Raw genomic sequence first — 24,226 nt, forward strand, 5'->3', positions numbered from 1 at the left:
ACACATCTAGACAAACCTACAGACAGCGCACAATCTGAGTCAGAACATGTGTTTAGTATACTTGGTATGGGTCAGATTTCCCCAGATAGAGGATTATTGGAGAGAAGATAAATGACACAGTAAAAACTGTCTGCTATTCAGGGGCACACGTTTGTAAAGGTGCCTACCAAAAGACACAGTCTTGATTGGTACAATCTTACCAAACCCATGTAGTAGTAGAAGGGTAAACTGTGTAAATATACTTTGGGCGCATACTTTAGATAGTTCCCTCATATTACATAAAAATGGTAAGATTGTACAATCAGGATTGTATCATACATGGGCACCTTACCCCTCATCTGGGTTGTATTATAGCAAGAAATCTGCATGCAGTTTTGTGATTGTAGAATAGTTAACTCAACAGTAAAAACGTTTCAACTTAATTGACCCATTACAACACCACATGAAGCAGTCCCAGCATGTTCAGAGAATACATGGCAATCAAGCAATTTTTCCCTGTGTGATCCCAACAAACCTTAACAAATGCATGGAATCACCAAATTACACCTTTGCAGTCACGTATTGCGAAATAAACAATTGAAAAACTACACTAGAATCTTCACAAATGCTTTTCCATTCAAGCACAAATAAACAATGTGTGTAGGATCAGAGAAATGATCACCATTCCCCACCTGTGCTGTCTGAGCATGTTCCAGCATCTCTTCAAATTCTTCATACTCTTCATCATCAGGTTCTGCGCCTGACAGGCGAGCAGCCCTAGCCATGAAGTATGGTGGCAGTTCTCCAATGGCAGTGCCAGCACCCTGGAGTTATGATGAGAAAGTAAACTGAAAATTAATACATACCATACTACCAATATCTGTAAAAAGAAGCATGACTAAACATGCAACAACTCACACCTACCCAAAGGCAACTCTGGCACTTAATACATTTTCCTATAAACTATAGTATCAACAGTGCAAAACTTACAAAATACCTGTCTGAGATCTCACAGAACATGAGCTCGTTTCACAGGCCATCAACTTCAATACCTCTTAAGGTGGCCACACACACCATACAATTTTTTAAATATCTGTTCAACTGAAGAATTGCAATCAGTTTTTCTGACTGACTGTAACATTTCAAAAATCTGTCCAATGTACCACACACCTATGTTCAATTTTTCCTCAATTATGATAAAAATGATTGGAAACTCTGAGAAAATTGCTAGGGTGTGTATATCAATAAATTGACAATCTAACACACACCATACAATCTTTAGAGAAATTGAAGAAAAATATCTGGCATTCCGGATAGATAAAAATCTAAAAAACCCCCCCCCAAAAAAAAAACGGGAAATCCGATCGGATTTTTCAGTCGAATGAAAAAACAGCTTTCGTTTTTTTTCGGGAGATCCGATCGTTTTTATCGAATTGCCGTAAAATCGGATCATTTTATTGCATCGTGTGTGTGGCCACCTTTAGAAAATGTTTCAGGGATGCTGAAGTGGATCAGGTAATTTGGGTGCAGTGATCGGCAGGCATCTAATAGATGCTTGTGTCAATTATAGGTAATCAGCCACCCAAATGGGGAGTTGGGCGCCCGATGTGGATAGTAGGGATTGGTTACTATTACTATATAGGTAATAACGGTTGTATACCGTCTTCTACAACTAGCAGACATTCGGGAGATAGGCTTAGTGTTAGGAATTTGGGGGGGGGGGGGGGGAGGGTAATTTTAGGCATTAAGAAGTGGTTTTAGGCTCTTCAAGGCAGGAGGGGGGTAGTGTTAGGCATGGGGGGGGTTAGTTTTAGAAGGCACTAGGAGGGGTTAAAGAGACAATGAATGCCAGGTAGTGCATAGTAAAGTAACGGTAATGTAAATTACCAATATTTTTCTTTATTAGCGGCACCACCCAGCGCCCAACTCATTCGACGCCACTGCAATACATACTCTGCTGACGTGCCAAAACAGACTAGGGGGGGGGGAAAGCAACTATTAAAGAAGAAACCAGTTCAGGAAAGCTGAAAATATAATGGACTTTTCCACTTTTGTTCTATTAGATTATCTATATTTATACACATGTAACATATTCAGTCAGAGAACGCTAGAGGCAAGAAAGAGGGTGCTTACAACATATCTGAAGATTGTTATGAAGGAAAGGTCACTCTAAATTTATAAATTCTACAATTTTTCCCACCAGAAAGAACTCTTACAAAAACTTTATCCTAAGGGCTTTGAATTCACATTTGAATATAGCAGATAACAGAAGCCAAAGATTTACTAAAACATGTATTTTTACTTTTTGAGCTTGACAGAAAAACTATAAAAGAGAAGATCTGAGAAGAAGTTCTGAAGAGAGATGCCAGGCACAATTATTAAAGTAGCTGTATTGGCTTTCATAGTCTAACTTCAGCTGGAAAAACAACTGGACACTGATCAACTATTATTGGAATCAGCTGCACTTTTCTGTAGCTTCTTATACAGCTCTATTGACATTAAGTTATGGGAACATACTACCCAAAACAGTGTTTCTCAAAACTGCATTTGAGTATTACGAGCAGCACACATTCTCCTGGAAACCTCAACAATAAACAAGTAGGATCATTCATGTTTCTGCAATGTGACTGAAATCTGACAGCAGACCCTCTCCTTGAGTTACATGCTCATCTGAGCAGCCAATGAAAACCACTTAGTGAAAACTAGCAGGACCTTTATTTCAGAAGACAGCAGCTGATGACGTGAGAACATGTAGCTCAGTTAGAAAAATATGAGCACTGTCTGTTAATGATAAAAGAAGAAGCACATCCATAGAACCTTTATAATGTGGACATAAGGGCACTCTATCCCTGACCAACACAGTCTGTAAATAGGGGAAGTACTCTTCCCCAATACAAGCTAGGTCCCGGCTTTGAGTGATAAAACCAATGAATGATCAAACTTTATATGTGATAGTGCAGACAATCAATAATCAAAAAAAGGCTCCAGGAATGTGCAATATATTAGAGGGAAACGTGCCTGTGAATATATAAAGGAGGAATGTGTGGCAAGAATATAATCATATGGTGACCACGATGCTCACCAAACCGACATCCATGGGTAAATGGGAGTCAATACTCAGAGGCACAATGAAATAAGTGATGAACAGACTTTTATATTAATATTGCACATGAGCAAGAGTGGTCCAAGTTTTAGTTTGCCACACTTACCCACATGCAGGCTTCTAGCCTGACTTTGGATATGATGGTCCATAATGAAATTGCACCTTCTACAGATTCCTCATCTGGACAGATAATTTCATCTGGATAAGGAGGCTCCGGGAAGTTGACAGAATTACATTCATAAGCAGCGAGTGTGACAGAAGCTATGTGTGGACCCTGAAAGGAAGAATAAAGCTTTTAAATACAAAATATTCATCACATTTTACCATTAAAAACAGGAAGACAAAAAAACGTGTGGTGAAGTTCTAAATAAGGCCATACAGGGGTTCATATTTCTGACAGAGTGCCCAGTCATCCATTGACTCCAACATACGCCAACGGTAAATGTCCTAGCTGAAATACAATTATTGCTCAAAAAGTTAAATGGGAATGATGAAAATTTTATTTGAGTAACCAGAGGGTGTGTATGCATGGGGAAAGCGAAGGTTGCAAAAAGCTGTGCAGCTGAGTGCTAGTAGGAGTAGCTGTACCACAGAGATCGAGCGGGGCAAGGTTACCAACTATTACCCAACTGAATTCCAAACAGTGAATTCCAATCAATGTGTTTAGCTGTTTATAGGGTTTAAAAAACTATGGTGCAAAAAGTGAATTTTCCCATTTTGAAGCATCTCTGACTTTTCTGAGCACCTGTCATGTTTCATGAGGTGCTAGAATTCCAGGATAGTATAAATACCCCTCAAATTACCCCATTTTGGAAAGAAGACATCAAATGACCCCATTTTGGAAAGAAGACATCCCAAAGTATTCACTAAGAGGCATGGTGAGTTCATAGAAGATTTTATTTTTTGTCACAAGTTAGCGGAAAATGACACTGTGACAAAAAAAAAATTAAATTTTTTTTTCCATTTCGGCTAACTTGTGACAAAAACAAAAAAAATGAAATCTGCCACGGACTCACCATGCCCCTCTCTGAATACTTTGGGATGTCTACTTTCCAAAATGGGGTAATTTGTGGGGTGTGTTTACTGTCCAGGCATTTTGGGGGTGCTAAATTGTAAGCACCCCTGTAAAGCCTAAAGGTGCTCATAGGACTTTGGGCCCCTTAGCGCACCTAGGTTGTGTCTTCTAATGTCCTCTATGAACTCACCATACTCCTAACGGAATACATTGGGGTGTCTTTTCTAAAATGGGGTCACTTGTGGTGTTCCTATACTGCCCTGGCATTTTAAGGGCCCTAAACCGTGAGGAGTAGTCTAGAAACCAAATGCCTCAAAATGACCTGTGAAATCCTAAAGGTACTCATAGGACGTTGGGCCCCTTAGCGCACCTAGGCTGCAAAAAAGTGTCACACGTGGTATCTCCATACTCAGGAGAAGTAGTATAATGTGTTTTGTGGGGTATTCTTACACATACCCATGCTGGGTGGGAGAAATATCTCTGTAAATGACAATTTTTTGATTGGTTTACACTTGTCATTTACAGAGATATTTCTCCCACCCAGCATGGGTATGTGTAAAAATACACCCCAAAACACATTATACTACTTCTCCCGATTACGGCGATACCACATGTGACACTTTTTTGCAGCCTAGGTGCACTAAGGGGCCTAAAGTCCTAGGAGTAACTTTAGGATTTCACAGGTCATTTTGAGGCATTTGGTTTCCAGACTACTCCTCACGGTTTAGGGCCCCTAAAATGCCAGGGCAGTATAGGAACACCACAAGTGACCCCATTTTAGAAAGAAGACACCCCAAGGTATTACGTTAGGTGTATGATGAGTTCATAGAAGATTTTATTTTTTTGTCAAAAGTTAGCGGAAATTGATTTTTATTGTTTTTTTTCACAAAGTGTCATTTTCCACTAACTTGTGAGAAAAAATAAATTATATGAATTCCTCATACACCTAACAGAATACCTTGGGGTGTCTTTCTAAAATGGTGTCACTTGTGGGGTTCCTATACTGCCCTGGCATTTTAGGGGCCCAAAACCGTGAAGAGTAGTCTGGAAACTAAATGCCTCAAAATGACTGTTCAGGGGTATAAGCATCTGTAAATTTTGATGACAGTTGGTCTATGAGAGGCCGAATTTTGTGGAACTGGTCATAAGCAGGGTGGCTTCTTAGATGACAGGTTGTATTGGCATTGAAGTGCAGGAAGCGGAGGATGTTCTCAAATCGTGACCTGGACAAGGCAGCAGAGAACATGGGCATGTGATGTATTGGGTGCGTAGACCAATAAAACCGCAATACATTCTTTTTGACTAGACCCATGTTAAGGAGAAGGCCCCAAAAAATATTAAGTTCTGAAACTTGGAGTGGTTTCCACCGAAAAGGCTGGGCATGGTAGCTTCTTGGATTGGCGGTTGCGTATTGTGTGGCATAACGGTTGGTCTCAACCACAATTAAGTCGTAGAGACCAGCAGTGATCAGAAAAAAAAATTCTGTTACTGCGGTGGGGCGGGTGAGGCTTTGGCCGGGTGATCAGAAGCCCACAGGGGGCAGATTAGGGCCTGATCTGATGGATAGGTGTGCTAGGGGGTGACAGGGAGTGACAGGAGGAGATTGATGGGTGTCTCAGGGGGTGATTAGAGGGGAGAATAGATGCAATCAATGCACTGGGGAGGTGATCGGAAGGGGGTCTGAGGGTTTGGCCGAGTGATCAGGAGCCCACATGGGGCAAATTAGGGCCTGATCTGATGGATAGGTGTGCTAGGGGGTGATTGATGGGTGTCTCAGGGTGTGATTAGAGGGGGAATAGATGCAAGCAATGCACTGGGGAGGTAATCGGGGGGGGGGGGGGGGGGGCAATCGGAGGGTGTGGGCGGGTAATTAGGTGCCCGCAAGGGGAAGATGAGGGTCTGATCTGATGGGTATAATGGGTAGCAGTGACAGGTGGTGATTGATGAGTGATCAGTGGGTGATGAGAGGGGAGAACAGATGTAAATAATGCACTGGGGAGGTGATAAGGGGGGGGAGGGGGGTCTGAGGGCAATCTGAGGGTGTGGGCGGGTGTTTGGGTGCCTGCAGGGGGCAGATTAGGGTCTGATCTGATGGGTAGCAGTGACAGGGGGTGATTGATAGTTGAACAGGGTGTGATTAGAGGGGAGAATAGATGCAAGCAATGCACTGGCGAGGTGAACAGGGGGGGGGGGGGTCTGAGGGCGATCTGAGGGTGTGGGCGGGTGATTGGGTGCCTGCAAGGGGCATATGAGGGTCTGATCTGATGGGTATGATGGGTAGCAGTGACAGGGGGTGATTGATGGGTGATCAGTGGGTATTAGAGGGGAGAACAGATGTAAATAATGCACTGGGGAGGTGTTTAGGCGGGGTCTGAGGGTGTGGGCGGGTGTTTGGGTGCCTGCAGGGGGCAGATTACAGCAGTGACAGGTGGTGACAGGGGGTGATTGATAGGTGAACAGGGTGTGATAGAGGGGAGAATAGATGCAAGCAATGCACTGGCGAGGTTAACCTGGAGGGGGGGAGGGGGGATTAGGTGTCTGAAGGCGATCGGAGGGTGTGGGCGGATGATTGGGTGCCCGCAAGGGGCAGATGAGGGTCTGATCTGATGGGTAGCAGTGACAGGTGATGACAGGGGGTGATTGATGGGTGATCAGTGTGTGATTAGAGGGGAGAACAGATGTAAATAATGCACTAGGGAAGTTAGGGGGGGGGCGTCTGAGGACAATCCGAGGGTGTGGGCGGGTGTTTGGGTGCCCACAAGGGGCAGATTAGGGTCTGATCTGATAGGTAGCAGTGACAGGTGGTGACAGGGGGCGACGGGGTGATTGATAGGTAATCATGATGTGATTAGAGGGGAGAATAGATGCAAGCAATGCACTGGCGAGGTGATCAGGGGGGTCTGAGGGCGATCTGAGGGTGTGGGCGGGTAATTGGGTGCCCTCAAGGGGCAGATTAGGGTCTGATCTGATGGGTAGCAGTGACAGATGGTGACAGGGGGTGATTGATGGGCGATCAGTGGGTGATTAGAGGGGAGAACAGATGTAAACAATGCACTTGGGAGGTGATCTGAGGGCGGGTCTTCGGGCGATCTGAGAGTGTGGGCGGGTGATCAGGTGTCCGCAAGGGGCAGGTTAGGGTCTGCGCTGATGGGCGGCAGTGACAGGTGGTGATTGACAGGTGATCAGTGAGTGATTACAGGGGAGGTTAGAAGTATACAGTACACGGGGGGGGGGGGTCTGGGGAGGATCTGAGGGTGGGGGGGGGGGATGATCAGGCGCCCCCAGGGGCAGTTTAGGACCAAATCTTAAAAAATGGTGTTGACAGATAGTGACAGGGAGTGATTGATGGGTGATTAGGGGGGTGATTGGGTGCAAACAGGGGTCTGAGGGGGTGATCGGGGGGGTCTGAGGGATGCTGTGGGCGATCAGGGGGCAGGGGGGCCAGATCAGTGTGTGTGTGCTTACCACGGGGGCTGCCTCCTGCCCTGGTGGTCCCTCCATCACTGGGACCACCAGGGCAGGAGGCAGCCTGTATAATACTCTTTGTATACATTACAAAGCGTATTATACGCTTTCTATGCGGCAGATCGGGGGTTAACAACCCGCCGGCGCTGCTAATTGGCTGGCGGGTTGACATCACAGGTGGGCGGGGCCTAATGCCGGCAGATGCGCGCGCATCAATGCGCACGATCCCCGGCAATTCAGTCCCCCAGGACCCTCTGCCGATCGCCATTACGCGGTCCTGGGGGTGCCACTTTGCCGCCACCCATAGGTAGTGGGCGGTCGGCAAGTGGTTAAACTGTACACAGTAATAAATCACTAATAACAATATACCATAAATAGAGTCATTTCATTTTCTGATGTTTTTGCTTTGCGCAGTATAAAAATATGAGCAAAAGGAACTCGAGGTGTGAGACATATGGAAGCTGCCATATTTATTTCCTTTTATACAATACCAGTTGCCTGGCAGCCCTGCTGATCTTTTATTTATCAGTAGTGTCTGAATCACACCTGAAAGCATGTGACAGATATGTGCAGGTTCAGGATGGTGTTTGTTTATTTTTTTTTAACATTTTTTTTTTTTTTTTGACTTGGACGGATGTTGATTTTTTTTTCAACCAAACTAACTACAGTATGTAACCAAATCAGACTTCAGTCAGAAACATCAAATCTGCACACTTGTTCAGGGTCTTTGGCTGAATGTATTGGAAGCAGCCTCCAAAACCCTCTCGTTTCACTTGTCCTTAAAGGAATACTATTGAACTTAAACACATTTCTGTCAGTAGCATACATCAAAATTGCATTAACAGCTAGTGCAAACACAGCATATCTTTTTGCTGTGCAATGTTTCTTTTTCTTTTAATTTGCCTTTTAAACGAACCCCCTGACAAGCTGACGGCGTCGGCTAATGGGGCAGCTCATTATGACAGAGGGGATTCCTTTTTACAGTGCAGTAGTGTATTATACTATTGTCACGTTTCCCCATGCTATTTATTACTATTACTATGTTTCCCCGACACTATTCAGCATGCCAGGCATCTGTCACGTAGCCTGCTATGAGGAGCGAGAGACAAACGCTCTCGCTCCTATTCTGCCCAGCCAATCCCCGCAGAAGGAGACTTACGTGTGTCGGGCTGCCGCCGCATTAGTTGTTTTGTCATCGCTGCGCATCGGAAGCAGGAGCCGAAGGGAAGGAGCAATGATGCGCCCTCCTCCAGCTCATATGGTTGCCGTTGCGTAGCGATGACAAAACAACTAATGCGGCGGCAGCCCGAGCCCGACACACGTAAGTCTCCTTCTGCGGGGATTGGCTGGGCAGAATAGGAGCGAGAGCGTTTGTCTCTCGCTCCTAATAGCAGGCTACGTGACAGATGCCTGGCATGCTGAATAGTGTCGGAGAAACATAGTAATAAATAGCATGGGGAAACGTGACAATAGTATAATACACTACTGCACTGTAAAAAGGAATCTCCTCTGTCATAATGAGCTGCCCCATTAGCCGACGCCGTCAGCTTGTCAGGGGTCCGTTTAAGAGGCAAATTAAAAGAAAAAGAAACATTGCACAGCAAAAAGATATGCTGTGTTTGCACTAGCTGTTAATGCAATTTTGATTTATGCTACTGACAGAAATGTGTTAAAGTTCGATTGTATTCCTTTAAGGTTATTGGTGGCATAAAAAACCCAAGAGATTAAGGGCCTGTTCAGACTATGCGCGTTCCTGGACGTTTTCAGGGAACGTGTCTGGGTACCAAAAACGCATAGGAACGGCTCCTAATGCTTTTGAATGGGCTAGTTCACACGTATGCGTATGAGACGCATACGTTTCTCATGCGCATTGCTGCATGCAGTTCTGTGCGTCACGCATAGAAACGGACGCAATGAAAGTCTATGGACGCGTATCAAAAACGCGTACTATTGCGTTTTTAGCGTCCGTTTTCCTCTGCAGTTCCCATAATTCTTTTTTTTCCCCTGGGTCACGTGTGTGTGCAAAACGCAATAGAACACGCATTAGAACGCAAGAAAAACGCATGCGTTTTTCAACTAGCGTTTCTTTGATTTTAAACGCATTCTTCATACGCAGATAGTCTGAACAGGCCCTTAAGGAGTTATTATTCGAGTGCGGTGAATACTACAGCTACCTATCCTGTTTCAATAATTAAACCATGTGACCTAAAGATGAGCTGAGTTTATAGACTTAAAGTGGACCTGAACTCTTGCACAGGACAGAATGAAAACATAGAGAAATGCACCCTGTACGTATTTAAAGAGTTTAGCCTGAGTTCCCCCTTATTTGTGTCTAATGATCACTAGCTGTAATTTTACACCCCCCCCCCCTCCCCGTGTCACGTTACTGCCTATGGCAGATAAGCAGGTAAGCCGATTTGAAAGCACAGGCTGTAAACAATATGTCTGCTTCCATGAATCAGGAAGTACTACTTAAACAGGTTAAACCAAAAACTACACCACAGTGAACTATTAACAGACACTGCATTCCTGCACTTCCCTTCTGTACTACTAGAGCTCATACATTCTTTGTGGCGTAAAAAGGGAAAAGGATGACAGGATGACCCACAGCATTCACAAAGATGAACAATCATTTCCTTTGTATACTAGTACTAGCAGTCACTTTATGACCACATTTATCACCTTTCAGCAACTTTCTGAAGTGATAGCTTACCAAGCAACCATTCAGGGATATCAAGCCAATGTTAAACAAATCTGGCAGGGCAGCAAATGTAACCAGTAGCAAGATGGCCAAAAGCCAAGTGGATTTTAAAGGATACAAGAGGCAAAACTAGGGAAAAAAAATGTCCCACACCAAAGTTCCACTCTGCTCCCGGCCGTCCGCTGTCATTTCTGTAATGCTGGGCATACACGACTCGATTTTGCCGCTCGTTTCCACGCCCGATCGTTTTGCCCGCTCAATTCTGCAGGCGATTCTCTTATCTTCCGCTCGTTTTTCTTATCTGTTCCCATTGTCCTCCATGCAGAATTGAGCGGCGAACTAATCGGACCGGAGATTGGACATGTCGGAAATTATCATTCGAGCCATCTAAATGGCTCAGAATTAAGCCGTGTATTCCCAGCATAAGATCATGACCCGTGGCTGCGTCATCATTTCTGCGCATGCACAGGCACGCCTCGTGATCTCACTGTTGTGGTTGGGTGCGCTCTGTACTTGCACAATTCAAGTCTTTGTGAACTGTACAAAGTGGGATCAAGAGAGGTGTCCAGCAAGCCTGCATAGAAGACCATAGCCCAGCCGTGGGGCGCGATCTTACAGAGGGGATAGTAGCGGAACTCTGGTGTGAGATCTGATAGACTTCTAGGGGCAGGGAGAAGCCCCAAGTGGGTAAAAGTTGTTTGAGGTACCCCCCCCCCCCCCCAATGTGTTCAAGATTGTTGCAATTTCACACAAAAAAGATAATATATGGTGAAAAAGTTTGTTGGTATGTTGAAAAACATTTGAATCAATAATCAACTTTTGATATTTTTGATTTTTTAATATGGATACTTTTTTTAAGGGTTAGTTGGCAGTGCTCAATTGCATTGCAGAATAATTCTGCATGTCAACTCACTGCCCATACAATTCTATGGGCCTATTCATAGTACTGTGTTGTAATGGATCACGTTATTCTAAGTCGCTGCATGCTGGCTTTGTATTCAAGTCTAGTTCCAGTCTCCATTGTAGATCACAGTCATTAAAATGCATGTGTTGAATAACCACTGTGAACCTAGTCTTAAAGTGGACCCAAATTAAAAATACAAGATTTCAGAAATAAAATCTATTTTCTAAATTATAATAATAAATAGCAGCCTTTTTTCAGCTGCATGATGACAAATATAAAATATTTTACATTTATTGGAGGAACCCCTCCCCTTCCTTTCATATTGCCGTGATTTTCCGGCAAACTGGTGGAGTAGATGGTGTCCAGCAAAGGAGGAATTGCTAATGGCTGCCACCAGTATAACCCTAGTTATGAAAAGAGAAGGGTGAAAAGCATGCACTGAAATGCTCATAGGCTTGAAGGAGTGTTTATTTATCTTTGTATGTGTCAGAGTGGTGCAACTAAATATTTTGAATTAAAAAATGTTTGGTTTGGGTCCGCTTTAATTTTTCAAATGTAACATCTTTGTACATTTGTCAATCTCATCTCATGCCATCATCAATCTCTGTTTGGCATTACAATTACCACTGAACACCACATTAATAGTTACATTGTATTACAATTTTACCTAACAATCACTTTTCCATATATTATTTTCACATTACATAGCAATACTATTTCCATCTTTTTACTATACGGCACATATATATATATATGCAGACTCATAATTCTATCCTTTGTTGTTTTTACGAACAATAAATAAAGTTTGGTATGTCCTGAATAGCTACATACAATACATTCAAGTTGAATATAATTTGACAATCACACACTATACATTTCTTCCAAACTCAAAAAAAAAAAACAATACATAAATAAAAATAAAGGACATTCTGTCCGACCACAAGCCTTAAAATTGTTTTATCTGGCTGAATTGATTATCCGATATAGGCAAAAAAGTGCATCTTTTTTGCTTGGTTAAAAATTGCCTGTGTTTAAATCCAATTGTACAGAACATACAGTAAAATAGGCAATCTTAATTTAAAATTATCTGTAGGACGGATCTGTACAAGAGAATTAAGCAGCACAAGGTGGTTATAATAGCTGAGAACAGCCAAGATTGCGAGAGCAGAGCATTGGGACTATTGTTTCAGAGAAGTACACAGAAAGAGTAACATCTCCACAGTCTTGCAAGGTTAGTTCATGCAGACGTAGGAGATCACATTGTGCTTATTACATTTCCCAACATCACTTCCAAAAACAGGTCATAATGACTATTATTCCAGCTGTGCCAGAGCCAGTAAAACAGAATATGAAAACAGCAAGTCATAAGACCAGAAGACTTACTGTGCAAAACACGGGACAAAATCAAAACATCATCATGTACTTTAAAATAGGTAGTTGCACACCACACGCTAGCCATTCCAGATGAAACTGATACTAGTATATTCAATCCAGGAACAGGGAAAGAAGTAGCTAGAAAAATTTAAGTAAAATAAGGAGTTTTTAAGAAATACATTTTTCTCTCATTGTGAAAAACATCAATGTGCTACTTTCACAGTGGTAATACATAGGACTCTCAGACATCCCCTCCCTACAACCACAAGGACAATAGATCATGTGCCTGCTTTAACCAGCTGTCCAAAATGAAATCAGCGCAACTTCATCCTATGGTTTTGGCAGGGTGAGCAGAATATTATTCTGGACATCTGCTTTTGCTAAAGTTCATATTTACAAAAGCCACAGTTTCATCCCCCGAGTCAGCTAATAGCACCAGTTGCCAAAGCCTGTACAGAAAACTGTTGACCAAATAAAGCTTTATTTTGATGCTCCAAAGATGTTCTGTATCTTTTATACTAGCTGCAAATACCATAAAGGGTGACAATATACATATGAAGAAATATATAGGCGTATGCAGAGAAGTGCAATATGAAGGCTCTATACCTTTATGTATGCATGCCAGAGTCGTGTGGCAACCATTATTAATACACTCCAACGTTTTCATGGGGGCTTCTGGTGGCGAGAGGGCAGATGTGATCACGCCACAAATTTTCTAAAAACCTTTATACTTTAATACCGTATATACTCGCATACAAGCCGAATTTTTGACCCCCAAAAAGGGGGTCAAAAGTTGGGGGGTCGGCTTGTATGCGAGTCTTCCCTGGTGGTCTAGTGGTGGGTGGTGGGTGGTCGGGTGGTCCGCGCCCCGCTCCCCCCCCCTCCCCGCTCCCCCCGCGGCCGCCGCTGCTATTTTACCTTCTTAGACAGCGGCCGCTTCCTAATCCGCGTTCCTCTTCTTTCTCAGAGTGTCAGTGTTTCACAGCAGCGCGCCGGGCGCTGCTGCTGTGACGATGCAGGGGGCAGGAAAGAGCGGTTCCCTTGGTAACGGCGATACAGATCGCCGTTATAGGGAGCCGCGCTATTTCCTGCCCCCTGCATCGTCACAGCAGCAGCGCCCGGCACGCTGCTGTGAAACACTGACACTCTGAGAAAGAAGAGGAACGCGGATTAGGAAGCGGCCGCTGTCTAAGAAGGTAAAATAGCAGCGGCGGCCGCGGGGGGAGCACTACCCACCTATGCTGGGCACTATACTCGTTAAACTGGGCACTATACTAGCTAAACTGGGCACCATACTAGCTAAACTGGGCACTATACTGGCTAAACTGGGCACTATACTAGCTAAACTGGGCACTATACTGGCTAAACTGGGCACTATACTGGCTAAACTGGGCACTTTACTAGCCATACTGGGGCACTATACTGGCTAAACTGGGCACTATACTGGCTAAACTGGGCACTATACTGGCTAAACTGGGCACTTTACTAGCCATACTGGGGCACTATACTAGCTAAACTGGGCACTATACTGGCTAAACTGGGCACTATACTGGCTAAACTGGGCACTATACTAGCTAAACTGGGCACTATACTAGCTAAACTGGGCACTATACTGGCTAAACTGGGCACTTTACTAGCTAAACTGGGGCACTATACTAGCTAAACTGGGCACTATACTGGCTAAACTGGGCACTATACTGGCTAAACTGGGCACTATACTGGCTAAACTGGGCACTATACTAACTAAACTGGGCACTTTACTAGCCATACTGGGGCACTATACTAGCTAAACTGGGCACTATACTAGCTAAACTGAGGCACTACCTACCTATACTGGGCACTATACTGGCTATACTGGGCACTTTACTAGCTATACTGGGCACTATACTAGCTATACTGGACACTACCTACCTATACTGGGCACTATACTAGCTATATTGGGACACACTGGGGGGCTGCACCAATCCAGCATTTCCTACCCCCGGCTTATATGGGGGTCAATCATTTTTCCCTGTTTTTTCAGGGAAAAGTTGGGGGGTCGGCTTATATGCGAGTATATACGGGTACTAACTTAATCTACCACTGCTCCTGCCCCACGTCCAATCAACCTTTTGGGAACTCTTTGGTCTCACTGTAATTTTTCCCGGTCAAATATTCTGTTTTTTAGGATTTCTCTACGCCTGGTTAAACCGGTTACAATTACATCACAGCATGACACTTCAGTAATTTGATCTAACCATTGAAAAATGACCCTATAATTTATCCCATACAGTCCAATAACACTAGCATGTTACTAAGAATTTTGTGTGTCAACCTCAATTTAAACATGATACAATTGAATGGGGATTACTACAAGAACCTTCAGAGCAGAGGTTCACGTGGTCACTCCCATTTCCTCCCATTACTCATGTTGCAATTTACAGCATGGCAACAAACTACTTGTTATATGTACTTGTTCACACTCTGCGCATTATAATGAAGTAGCTGGTGGTGCGCGCTATGCTGCGCAGGGCAAAGGTGTGCATGCCATCTCCTTAGATGTGGCACGCGCCATCCAATCAGCGATGTGGCCAATAACAACGGGCACGAGCGGGAGTGTGCAAGGTGAACAGACACATCGCTGTGGCCAATCAGAGCGTGGCAGGAGGTGGCATGTGCAGGACAGAAGGACATCCATACAGAGGATAGCTTGGAGATGATTAGATTAGATACCGCAGTTCTGGCACTGCCGCACACAATATTCTACTTAACAGGCACGTTGAAACACAACCTGCCAGCCCGGGGTCCGCACTGTGTGCAGAGGCAGACCTCCTCTACTGCACCTGCACCGCTGTCAATCAGGTCCACGTTGTCTGCAGCGTACTGCGCAGAAGCAGTAGTTCTGTGCATGTGCAGTACGCTGCGGACAAAGTGTACTTGACTGACAGCGGCGCTTCACGCAGGCACAGTAAGGACGACCTCGAGGCCGACGGCTGCGATCGGATTTTTGGCGTGGGACATGTCGGCTTCAAGGGGCTGGAGGAAGCCACCGGTAAGTATATCATAGGGCCTTTATTGTTATTAAAAAAAAAAAAAAAAAAAAAAAATAAAAGGTACCGTATTTTTCGGAATATAAGACGCTCTGGAATATAAGACGCACCTAGGTTTAGAGGGCAAAAAAATGTATACAGTATATACTAAACCTGGTGCGTCCATATTCCAGGAGCGTATTGTACAGTACATGTTCTCCCCATTGTCCTCTTGTGTCCACTATGTGTCCCTTTCTGTACCCCTGTGTGTGGCATCCCTTCCTGCCACCTTGTGTGATCCTCTTGCCCCATGTGTCCCCTCATGTCCTGTGTGTCTCCTCCAGCCCCCCTCTTTGGTCCTCCAGGCCCCTTGTGTCCACTCCTGTCCGTGTGTGTGTGTGTGTGTGTGTGTGTGTGTGTGTCCCCTCCTGCCCCCCTTGTGTGTGTTTCTTTGTCCCCTTCACCCCCCGTGTGGTCCTCCAGTCCCTGTGTCCTCCTCCTGTGTGTGAATGTAAATGAAAAGTTAGCGCGGAGACACTCACCTACGCGGCGGCGGCACGATCTGCAGACATCTCTGTCCTGGGCGGCTTCCCCTAGTGACGGCTCCTGCTAATGACTCATTGAGTCATGGGGAATAACTCATTGAATCATTCACAGGAGCCATCTCTAGGGGAAGCTGGGAAAGGACGCAGGCAGGGACCGGAGCTATGCAGGGGGAGCGGCAGATTGACAGTACAGAGATAAACACAGCCCGCTGTGACACACTGCGTGTCGGCAGCGCGGCTGTGATTTATGGGGGATAGCAGAGCGCAGGGGGGCTTAGGGGGATTGAAATAGCAACAGAGACTGGGCAATATAGGCAGACCCAGCCTCTGTATGTGGATTGCATTGTCAGAACCCCACCTCGGGTACTCTTTAAAGAGTTAATATACTTACAGCAAAGTGTGTTTAAAATAACTTCAGAAAAAGTAATTGTTCCTGCGTTGTTTTATAATACTTTCAAGACCGGTATGACAAGCTCTGTATGAAACATATAAGCCTCTGCTATCTAGTAAACAAGCAGCAGTCTGTGTTGATCGCTGCTAGAATAAAGTACTTTAAAGCTATTCCCACTACTTGTAGAGTGTAGATGTGGGTGGCTGGATAGTGTACTGGTTAAAAAGGATCCGAGATGAACTTTTACTCATTGCATAATTGTGTTCCTTTCCCATTGTTTATAGGGCATTCCTCAAGCCAAATATTTTTTGGTTTTGTTTTAATACTCTAATTCCCTATAAACTAAACGAGCCTCGCCCACAGCCTTTCAGAGAGCCAAGGCATTTTCAGACAGTAGCAAGGGCTCATGGGAGCTCAGTCTGGGCAGGAGGAGGGGGAGGTATTACTAGCTAGAGATTTCAGCGGCAGAGGGGAGGAGGTGGTGGGGATTAGGCTGAGTGCTGAAGATGCAGATAAGCTTACCTATGTGTAATGTTTACAAACTACATGGCTGCTGTCATTGTATCACAAGAAGAAATAATCATATTCTATTGAAGCTGTTTGCAGCTAGATTTGCTGTCTAAACTTTAGATAAGATATATAGACAAGTTACTTGTTATAGTTAGTTTTTCATCTCGGATACGCTTTAAGGGCACTGCCTTTGACATGGGAGACCAGGGTTCGAATCCTGGCTATGGTCAGCACCTATTCAGTAAGAAGTTTATTTTTAAAGTGTAATTGTTGAAATCAAATTAATATTTTTTTTATATGTAATTAGATATGCCCATTTTGCAAAAAATACAAAATAATAAATGTGTTTATTGAAACAAAATTATTATTATCATTTATTGTATTTATAAAGCGCCAACATATTACGCAGCGCTGAACAATAAATATATACAATGATACAAGGATGACATACATAGGGTTATACACATAGAACAAAGTTATACATACAAATTGTACAAAATACATGATCATGCAATATGGGCTAGTTAGGTAGGCCCAGTAATACAAGTACAGGCTGTCATAGGACAGGAGCACATGATCCTGTAGATTACACTAGGGAGTGGAGGACCCTGCCAGAGGCTTACAATCTAAAGGGAGGGGTGGAAACACTAGGGGGGGCTGTTAAATATTCCTTAGAGAGTTACTGTGTGGTAGGAGGTGAGTAGGCCATCATAAAGAGGTGGGTTTTGAGGGCTTGCTTGAATGTGTTGAAAGAGGGAGCAAGTCTGATGGGTGGTGGAAGGGCATTCCAGAGGGTGGGGGCAGCTCTTGAGAAATCCTGCAGGCGGGCATGGGAGTGTGAAATGCGCGGGGTGGTGAGGCGAAGGTCGTTGGAGGAACGGAGGGGGCGACCTGGTGTATACTTGTGAACAAGCTCCGAGATGTAGGTAGGGCATGTTTTGTGCACAGATTTATACGCCAGGCATAGAATCTTGAAACTTATCCTGAGACGGATAGGGAGCCAGTGCAGGGATTCACAAAGGGGAGATGTGGATGCAGAGCGGTGCGAAGAATGGATGAGTCTTGCAGCCGCGTTCATCACTGATTGAAGGGGGTTATCTTTCATCAAAAATATATATATATATAAGGATATAGAAACTAACATACAGCTGCTGTTCTTGTCATCTGTGGATCAGCTGCCAACTGCACTTTTCACTAGTGCTGGTACTGCAGGCTTCTGCCATACTGCTAAACAGTGATTACAATCCAGTGGACTGTCTAGTTCAGCTATCTGAGCTGCTATCTGTTTTTCTGCCTTGGAAATCCATCAGCTGTAGCCAGAGTTCCAAAGTACCTGAGGAGCCAAGCTAACCATCGGCCATAGACGATTGTGCCTAGACCTCAGCATAGAGTTTTAGTGGTTCTCCAAGCACACAAAACCAGGCGAGACCTGTCCACTGTGGGCAGCTCCATTTCCTGACTGTAGCCTGAATGTGCGCCTATTCCTGCATACACATCTGTTTAATACTTCATTTTTGAATCTAAACAGATGTATTCATGCTCCATTTTATTTATACCATTTGTTGACGTTCAAGGAAATAGGCACTCAAGCAGCAATCTTTTTCCTATGAAAACAAAATGACAGTTGCCTGGGTACAATGATGATCTTTTGGTTTCAGCACCATCTAAAGGTACAGACTAACAAGCTCATGGTGAACCAGAACTCATTGGAGTGTGTAAGGGGCTACAATGGTCCAAAAAGCCCACTTACTAAAATGCTATGGGAAACAAGTTTGCTTTCTTAAAACAGAAAGTATTTGCGATAATGTCTTCCAGTGCATCACTGTTGAAATATGCAAATCAACCATTGTTGTCCTTGGTAGCTAAACACACCTCCAGATCCGCTGGAATGCAATGATGTGTCAGCTTGTCATTTGTACAGAGCCATAATAATCCAACATGCATACAGACTGTTTCGGATTGTTTGATCCTCATCAGTGCATGGCATGGATTAATGTGGCTCTATGGAGTAGGACTTGAAACACCTAGAGGTACAGACTAACCAGCAAGCTCATGTTGAACCAGAACTCACTGGAGTGTGTAAGGGGCTACAATGGCCAAAAAGCCCTCTTACTAAAATGCTATGTTTTGAGAAAGTAAACTTTTGTTTTCCAGCACCATCTAAGTGACCCACCAGGAAAAAGTAAATTAGGACACTTGACCTATATACGTACAGTATTCTGAGTCAATAAGGTAAAGGCAAGGGCTCAGTTCAAAAGTCAGAACCTAGTAGAATTTTAAAAGACAGTTGGTAATGATATCAATTTAGGGTACCCAAAGGGTGAACATTATATGGCCACAGACTGTTCTACAGACAATTTATTTTAGCTCTTGAAAAAGACAGTAGCACATCTCAATTGATCTATGTACAACAAAAACAAACAAAAAACAAAACAAACAAATCTTATCAAATGTAGAATCTAAAAAAGACTAGCATATGCCACAAACTTTTTATGTACTGTAGTATTGCTATGGTGGGAAACAGATGCAAAGCGTAACCATAAAAGGAAAGGCTGAAAGGGAGATCTGTAAGCAGGAGGCAGAGAATGAGTCAGAAGTGGACTATGCTACACAGATACTTACAAAGAAAGGGGCAGAAAAAAAAACCTGGGAGAATAGGAACTACACATGAACCTTCGTTTTTTTAACAGGACAAACACAAAACAGTATGTAGTAATGCTTAGAAAAATTATGCAGTAGGTGAGTAGTGTTTGTGAACAGCATGTGACTAGATTATAACAAAAACTGAACTAAATGTACCAGAAAAGGATTTTGATTAAGACTTGAGGGCTGATGTTTATAGCCATTTACAGACTATTGAGGAAAATGGGTGAATAGGATTTCAATAAAAGTAAAAGCCTTCCTGGCAACAACTGTAAGTTGACAATTTTACTTTAAACACAAGTAGCAAGCATTGTCATCATAAGTCCCCTGTCCCAAAATATCCATCAGTCTGCAGAGTAGAGCATTCTGGTAAAACCCCTGTTGTCGCAGGTGGCAGTAGAGCTGATGTCGGCTATCTGCATGTTGCTCTCTCACAGGAACTGCAATGTAACGACCTCACATAATGCCATTCTGTTTGACAAGTACACTTGTACCAAACCTCTACAATGTCGTATTAACTGTGCACAACTCTAGAACTCTGTACAGACTAGAACATACATGCAAACTCCTACCCACGGGCCAAATCTGGCCCTTGGGGCCATCAAATTTGGCCCCCAAGTGGTTTCCCCACTTTTTTTTTTAGACTATCAGGGAAGCTATATTGGAGATAAAGCCCCAGATCACCAGGGAAGCCATATGGGGAGAGAGGGGGAAAGAACTAGACCCAAAAGAACTTGAGGAAAGGGAGGGAGGAGGCTTATAGACAACAGGGAGCGAGGGCCACTAGACAACAGTGAACTGTATAGGGGAGTAGAAGAGGACCACTAGACACCAGGGAATTGTATGAGGAAGGGAGGCCACTAAACACCAGGGAACTGTGTATGGGAAGGAAGGGAACCACTAGACACCAGGGAAGTGTATAGGGGAAAGAGGAGGGGCACTAGAGACCAGGGAACAGTATAGGGGAGGGGGGCTATTAGACACCAGAGAAATTTATAAGGGAGGGGAGAGGCCACTAGACATTGAGATTGAACACTGGGGACCAAGTCACGGGCCAATGTCAGCCCACTTTGTATTTGAGTTTGACACCCCTGGACTAGAACTAAATTAAATACACATTACACATAAGAATAGTATATTATTTTGTCTAGACTGAAGATGAGGCTAGTGGTTCACGGTTATTTAAAAAAAAAAAAAAAAGCCTAGAGTAGTAGCTAAAAATGAAACCATTCTATTTTCAAGGTGTAAGGGGAAAACCTATAAAATTGGAATAAGTACAAATAACTGCTCATATGAATGAGACAAAGTTTTGGTCTACATGAAACCTTCTACGGGGCAGTACAGTATCTGATTAGATTGATTACCTCGATCTGAAAAATGGATTGATTCCATTAATCTGATCAACTACAGTGGGATGCGAAAGTTTGGGCAACCTTGTTAATCATCATGATTTTACTGTATAAATCGTTGGTTGTTACGATAAAACATGTCAAATATATCATGCAGGAGAAACACACAGTATTGTTTAAACAAATTTAGGCAAGTGCATAAATTTGGGCACCACAAAAAAAAAATTGAAATCAATATTTGGTAGATCCTCCTTTTGCAGAAATTACAGCCTCTAAATGCTTCCTATAGGTTCCAATAAGAGTCTGGATTCTGGTTGAAGGTATTTTGGACCATTCCTCTTTACAAAACATCTCTAGTTCATTCAGGTTTGATGGTTTCCGAGAATGGACAGCTCTCTAACTCACACCACAGATTTTCAATTATATTCAGGTCTGGGGACTAAGATGGCCATTCCAGAACATTGTACTTGTTCCTCTGCATGAATGCCTTAGTGAATTTTGAGCAGTGTTTAGGGTCGTTGTCTTGTTGAAAGATCCAGCCCCAGCACAGCTTCAGCTTTGTCACTGATTCCTGGAAATTGGTCTCCAGAATCTGCTGATACGGAGTGGAATCCAATCGTCCCTCAACCTCGACAAGGATTCCCAGTCCCTGCACTGGCCATACAGCCCCACAGCATGATGGAACCACCACCATATTTTACTTTAGGTAGCAGGTGTTTTTCTTGAAATGCTGTTATTTTTCCTCCATGCATAACGCCCTTTGTTATGCCCAAATAGCTCAATTTTAGTTTCATCAATACACAGCACCTTATTCCAAAATGAAGCTGACTTGTCCGAATGAGCTTTAGCATACTTCAAATAGCTCTGTTTGTGCTGTGGACAGAGAGAGGCTGCCTCTGCATACAGCATCTCCTTGAGAAAAGTGCGACAATGGTTGAACGATGCACAGTGACTCCATATGCAGCAAGATGATGTTGTAGGTCTTTGGTGCTGGTCTGTGGGTTGACTCTGACTGTTCTCACCATCCGTCGCTTCTGTCTATCCAAGATTTATCTTAGTCTGCCACTTTGAGCCTTAACTTGAACTGAGCTTGTGGTCTTCCAATTCCTCGACATGTTCCTAACTGTGGAAACAGAAAGCTGAAATCTCTGAAACCGCTTTCTGTATCCTTCCCCTAAACCATGATGGTGAACAATCTTTGTCTTCAGGTCATTTGAGAGTGGTTTTGAGACCCCCATGTTGCTACTCTTCAGAGAAAATTAAAAGGAGGGAAACTTACAACTGACCCCTTTAAATACTCTTTCTCATAATTGGATTCACCGGTGTATGTAGGTCAGGGGTCACTGAGCTTACCAAGCTAATTTAAGTTCCAATAATTAGTTCTAAAGCTTTTGTAATCAATAAAATGACAACAGCGCCCACATTTATGCATCTGCCTAATTTTATTTAAACAATTATTGCGCACTTTCTGTAAATCTAATAAACTTAATTTCACTTCTCAAATATCATTGTGTGTATCTCCTATATGATATATTTAACTGACTTTTTTTATTGTAACAACTAACCATTTATACAGGAAAATCATGACGATTAACAAGGTTGCCCAAACTTTCGCATCCCACTGTAGTTTAGCAGTTTTCCTTCCATTAGTGGGCCCAAACGATCATTTCCGATCGACCATTACAATGGAATTGGACCATCGATTGGGGAATTGTATCATTAACCCTCCTGGCGGTAACCCCGAACATAGTTCGGGGTAAGCTGCGCAGGAGGATTTCTCAGGCCCTGCTGGGCCGATTTGCATAATTATTTTTTTTTGCTACACGCAGCTAGCACTTTGCTAGCTGCGTGTGCACTCGGATCGCCGTCGCTCCGATTTGCCGCTACCCGCCGCGCCGCCCCCCCCCCTCCATGCGCTGCCTGGCCAATCAGTGCCAGGCAGCGCTGAGGGGTGGATCGGGACTCCCTTTGACGCCATGGCGATGGGGGAAGCCCTAATGGAAAAACGGGATTTCCGGACGGGCTTTATCGGCGGAGGGTGGGGGGATGCCGCTGCACAGCGGCTGTCATATAGCGAGCCCTAGGCTCGCTACATGATTTAAACAAAAAAAAAAAATGCTGCGCTGCCCCTGGTTGGTTTTTAATAGACCGCCAGGAGGGTTAATGAGCACCTTTAGTTATTATAGTACACAACTTTTGCATGGACCCTTTTTATACGACTCTTGTAGTAGGAGTGCTGTGGCATAATAAAACCAGGCACATTTCTGTACAGCGGATGCACGGTCACTCATTTTATGAATGGTACACAACCATACCAGGACAGTAGCACACACACTACAAAATAACATGTATGACTTGCATTGAAATAGAATGGTTAGCACAACAGTTACATGTGAACCAAGCCTTATTTTATTCTGCAGTAATCAAATAAACATTCCTGACCCCATGGTACCCATTGCCTTTAACCACTTAAGCCCGAAAGGTTGAAATTTTTTTTACATCCGAGCAACTTTCACCTCCCATTCATTTGCCAATAACTTTATCACTACTCATCACAATGAATTGATCTACATCTTGTTTTTTCCGCCACCAATTAGGCTTTCTGTGGGTGGTACATTTTGCTAAGAGCCACTTTACTGTAAATGCATTTTAACAGGAAGAATAAGAAAAAAACGGAAAAAAAATCATTATTTCTCAGTTTTCAGCCATTATAGTTTTAAAATAATACATGCCTCCATAATTAAAACTCACGTATTGTATTTGCCCATATGCCCCGGGTATTACACCGTTAAAATTATGTCCCTATCACAATGTATGGCGACAATATTTTATTTGGAAATAAAGGTGCATTTTTTCAATTTGCGTCCATCACCATTTAGAAGCCCATAATTTATTAAATCATATTGATATACTCCTTTGACATGCATATTTCAAAAGTTCAGACCCTTAGGTAACTATTTATGTTTTTTGTTTTTTTTTATTATTGTAATTTTTTTTTTTTTTAATTTAAACTTGTATGTGGGTATTTTTTGGTGTGGGAGGTAAACAGGGAATTGTAAATGTTTGTAAATGTATTTTATTCAGTGTTAAGTGTTTTTGGTGTAGTTAGCTATTTGGCCACAAGATGGCCACAATCAAAAAGTCCTGGGAGCGATCGATCTCGCTCCCAGGCAGAAGAAAGGAGACCAGAGCTCAGAAAAGCCGCAGCGTCTGAAGAGACGCTGTCGGCTTTTCTCCGG

General features: G+C 43.5%; 1 protein-coding gene across 5 annotated transcripts in view; it reads right to left on the reverse strand.

The window, feature by feature from the left end:
- The window catches only part of VMP1 (vacuole membrane protein 1), a 229,023-nt gene that overhangs the window by 108,672 nt on the left and 96,125 nt on the right, over window positions 1-24,226 (reverse strand). For all 5 annotated transcript variants that reach the window (XM_068268759.1, XM_068268760.1, XM_068268758.1 and 2 more), the window contains 2 exons: window positions 3,189-3,356; window positions 672-803 (listed from right to left, as the gene is read on the reverse strand). In XM_068268759.1, the coding sequence (XP_068124860.1) occupies window positions 672-803; window positions 3,189-3,356 (300 nt within the window). The remainder of the gene's footprint in view (window positions 1-671; window positions 804-3,188; window positions 3,357-24,226) is intronic.

The sequence above is a fragment of the Hyperolius riggenbachi genome, chromosome 2 (assembly GCF_040937935.1).
Source record: "Hyperolius riggenbachi isolate aHypRig1 chromosome 2, aHypRig1.pri, whole genome shotgun sequence".
Lineage (NCBI taxonomy): Eukaryota > Metazoa > Chordata > Amphibia > Anura > Hyperoliidae > Hyperolius > Hyperolius riggenbachi.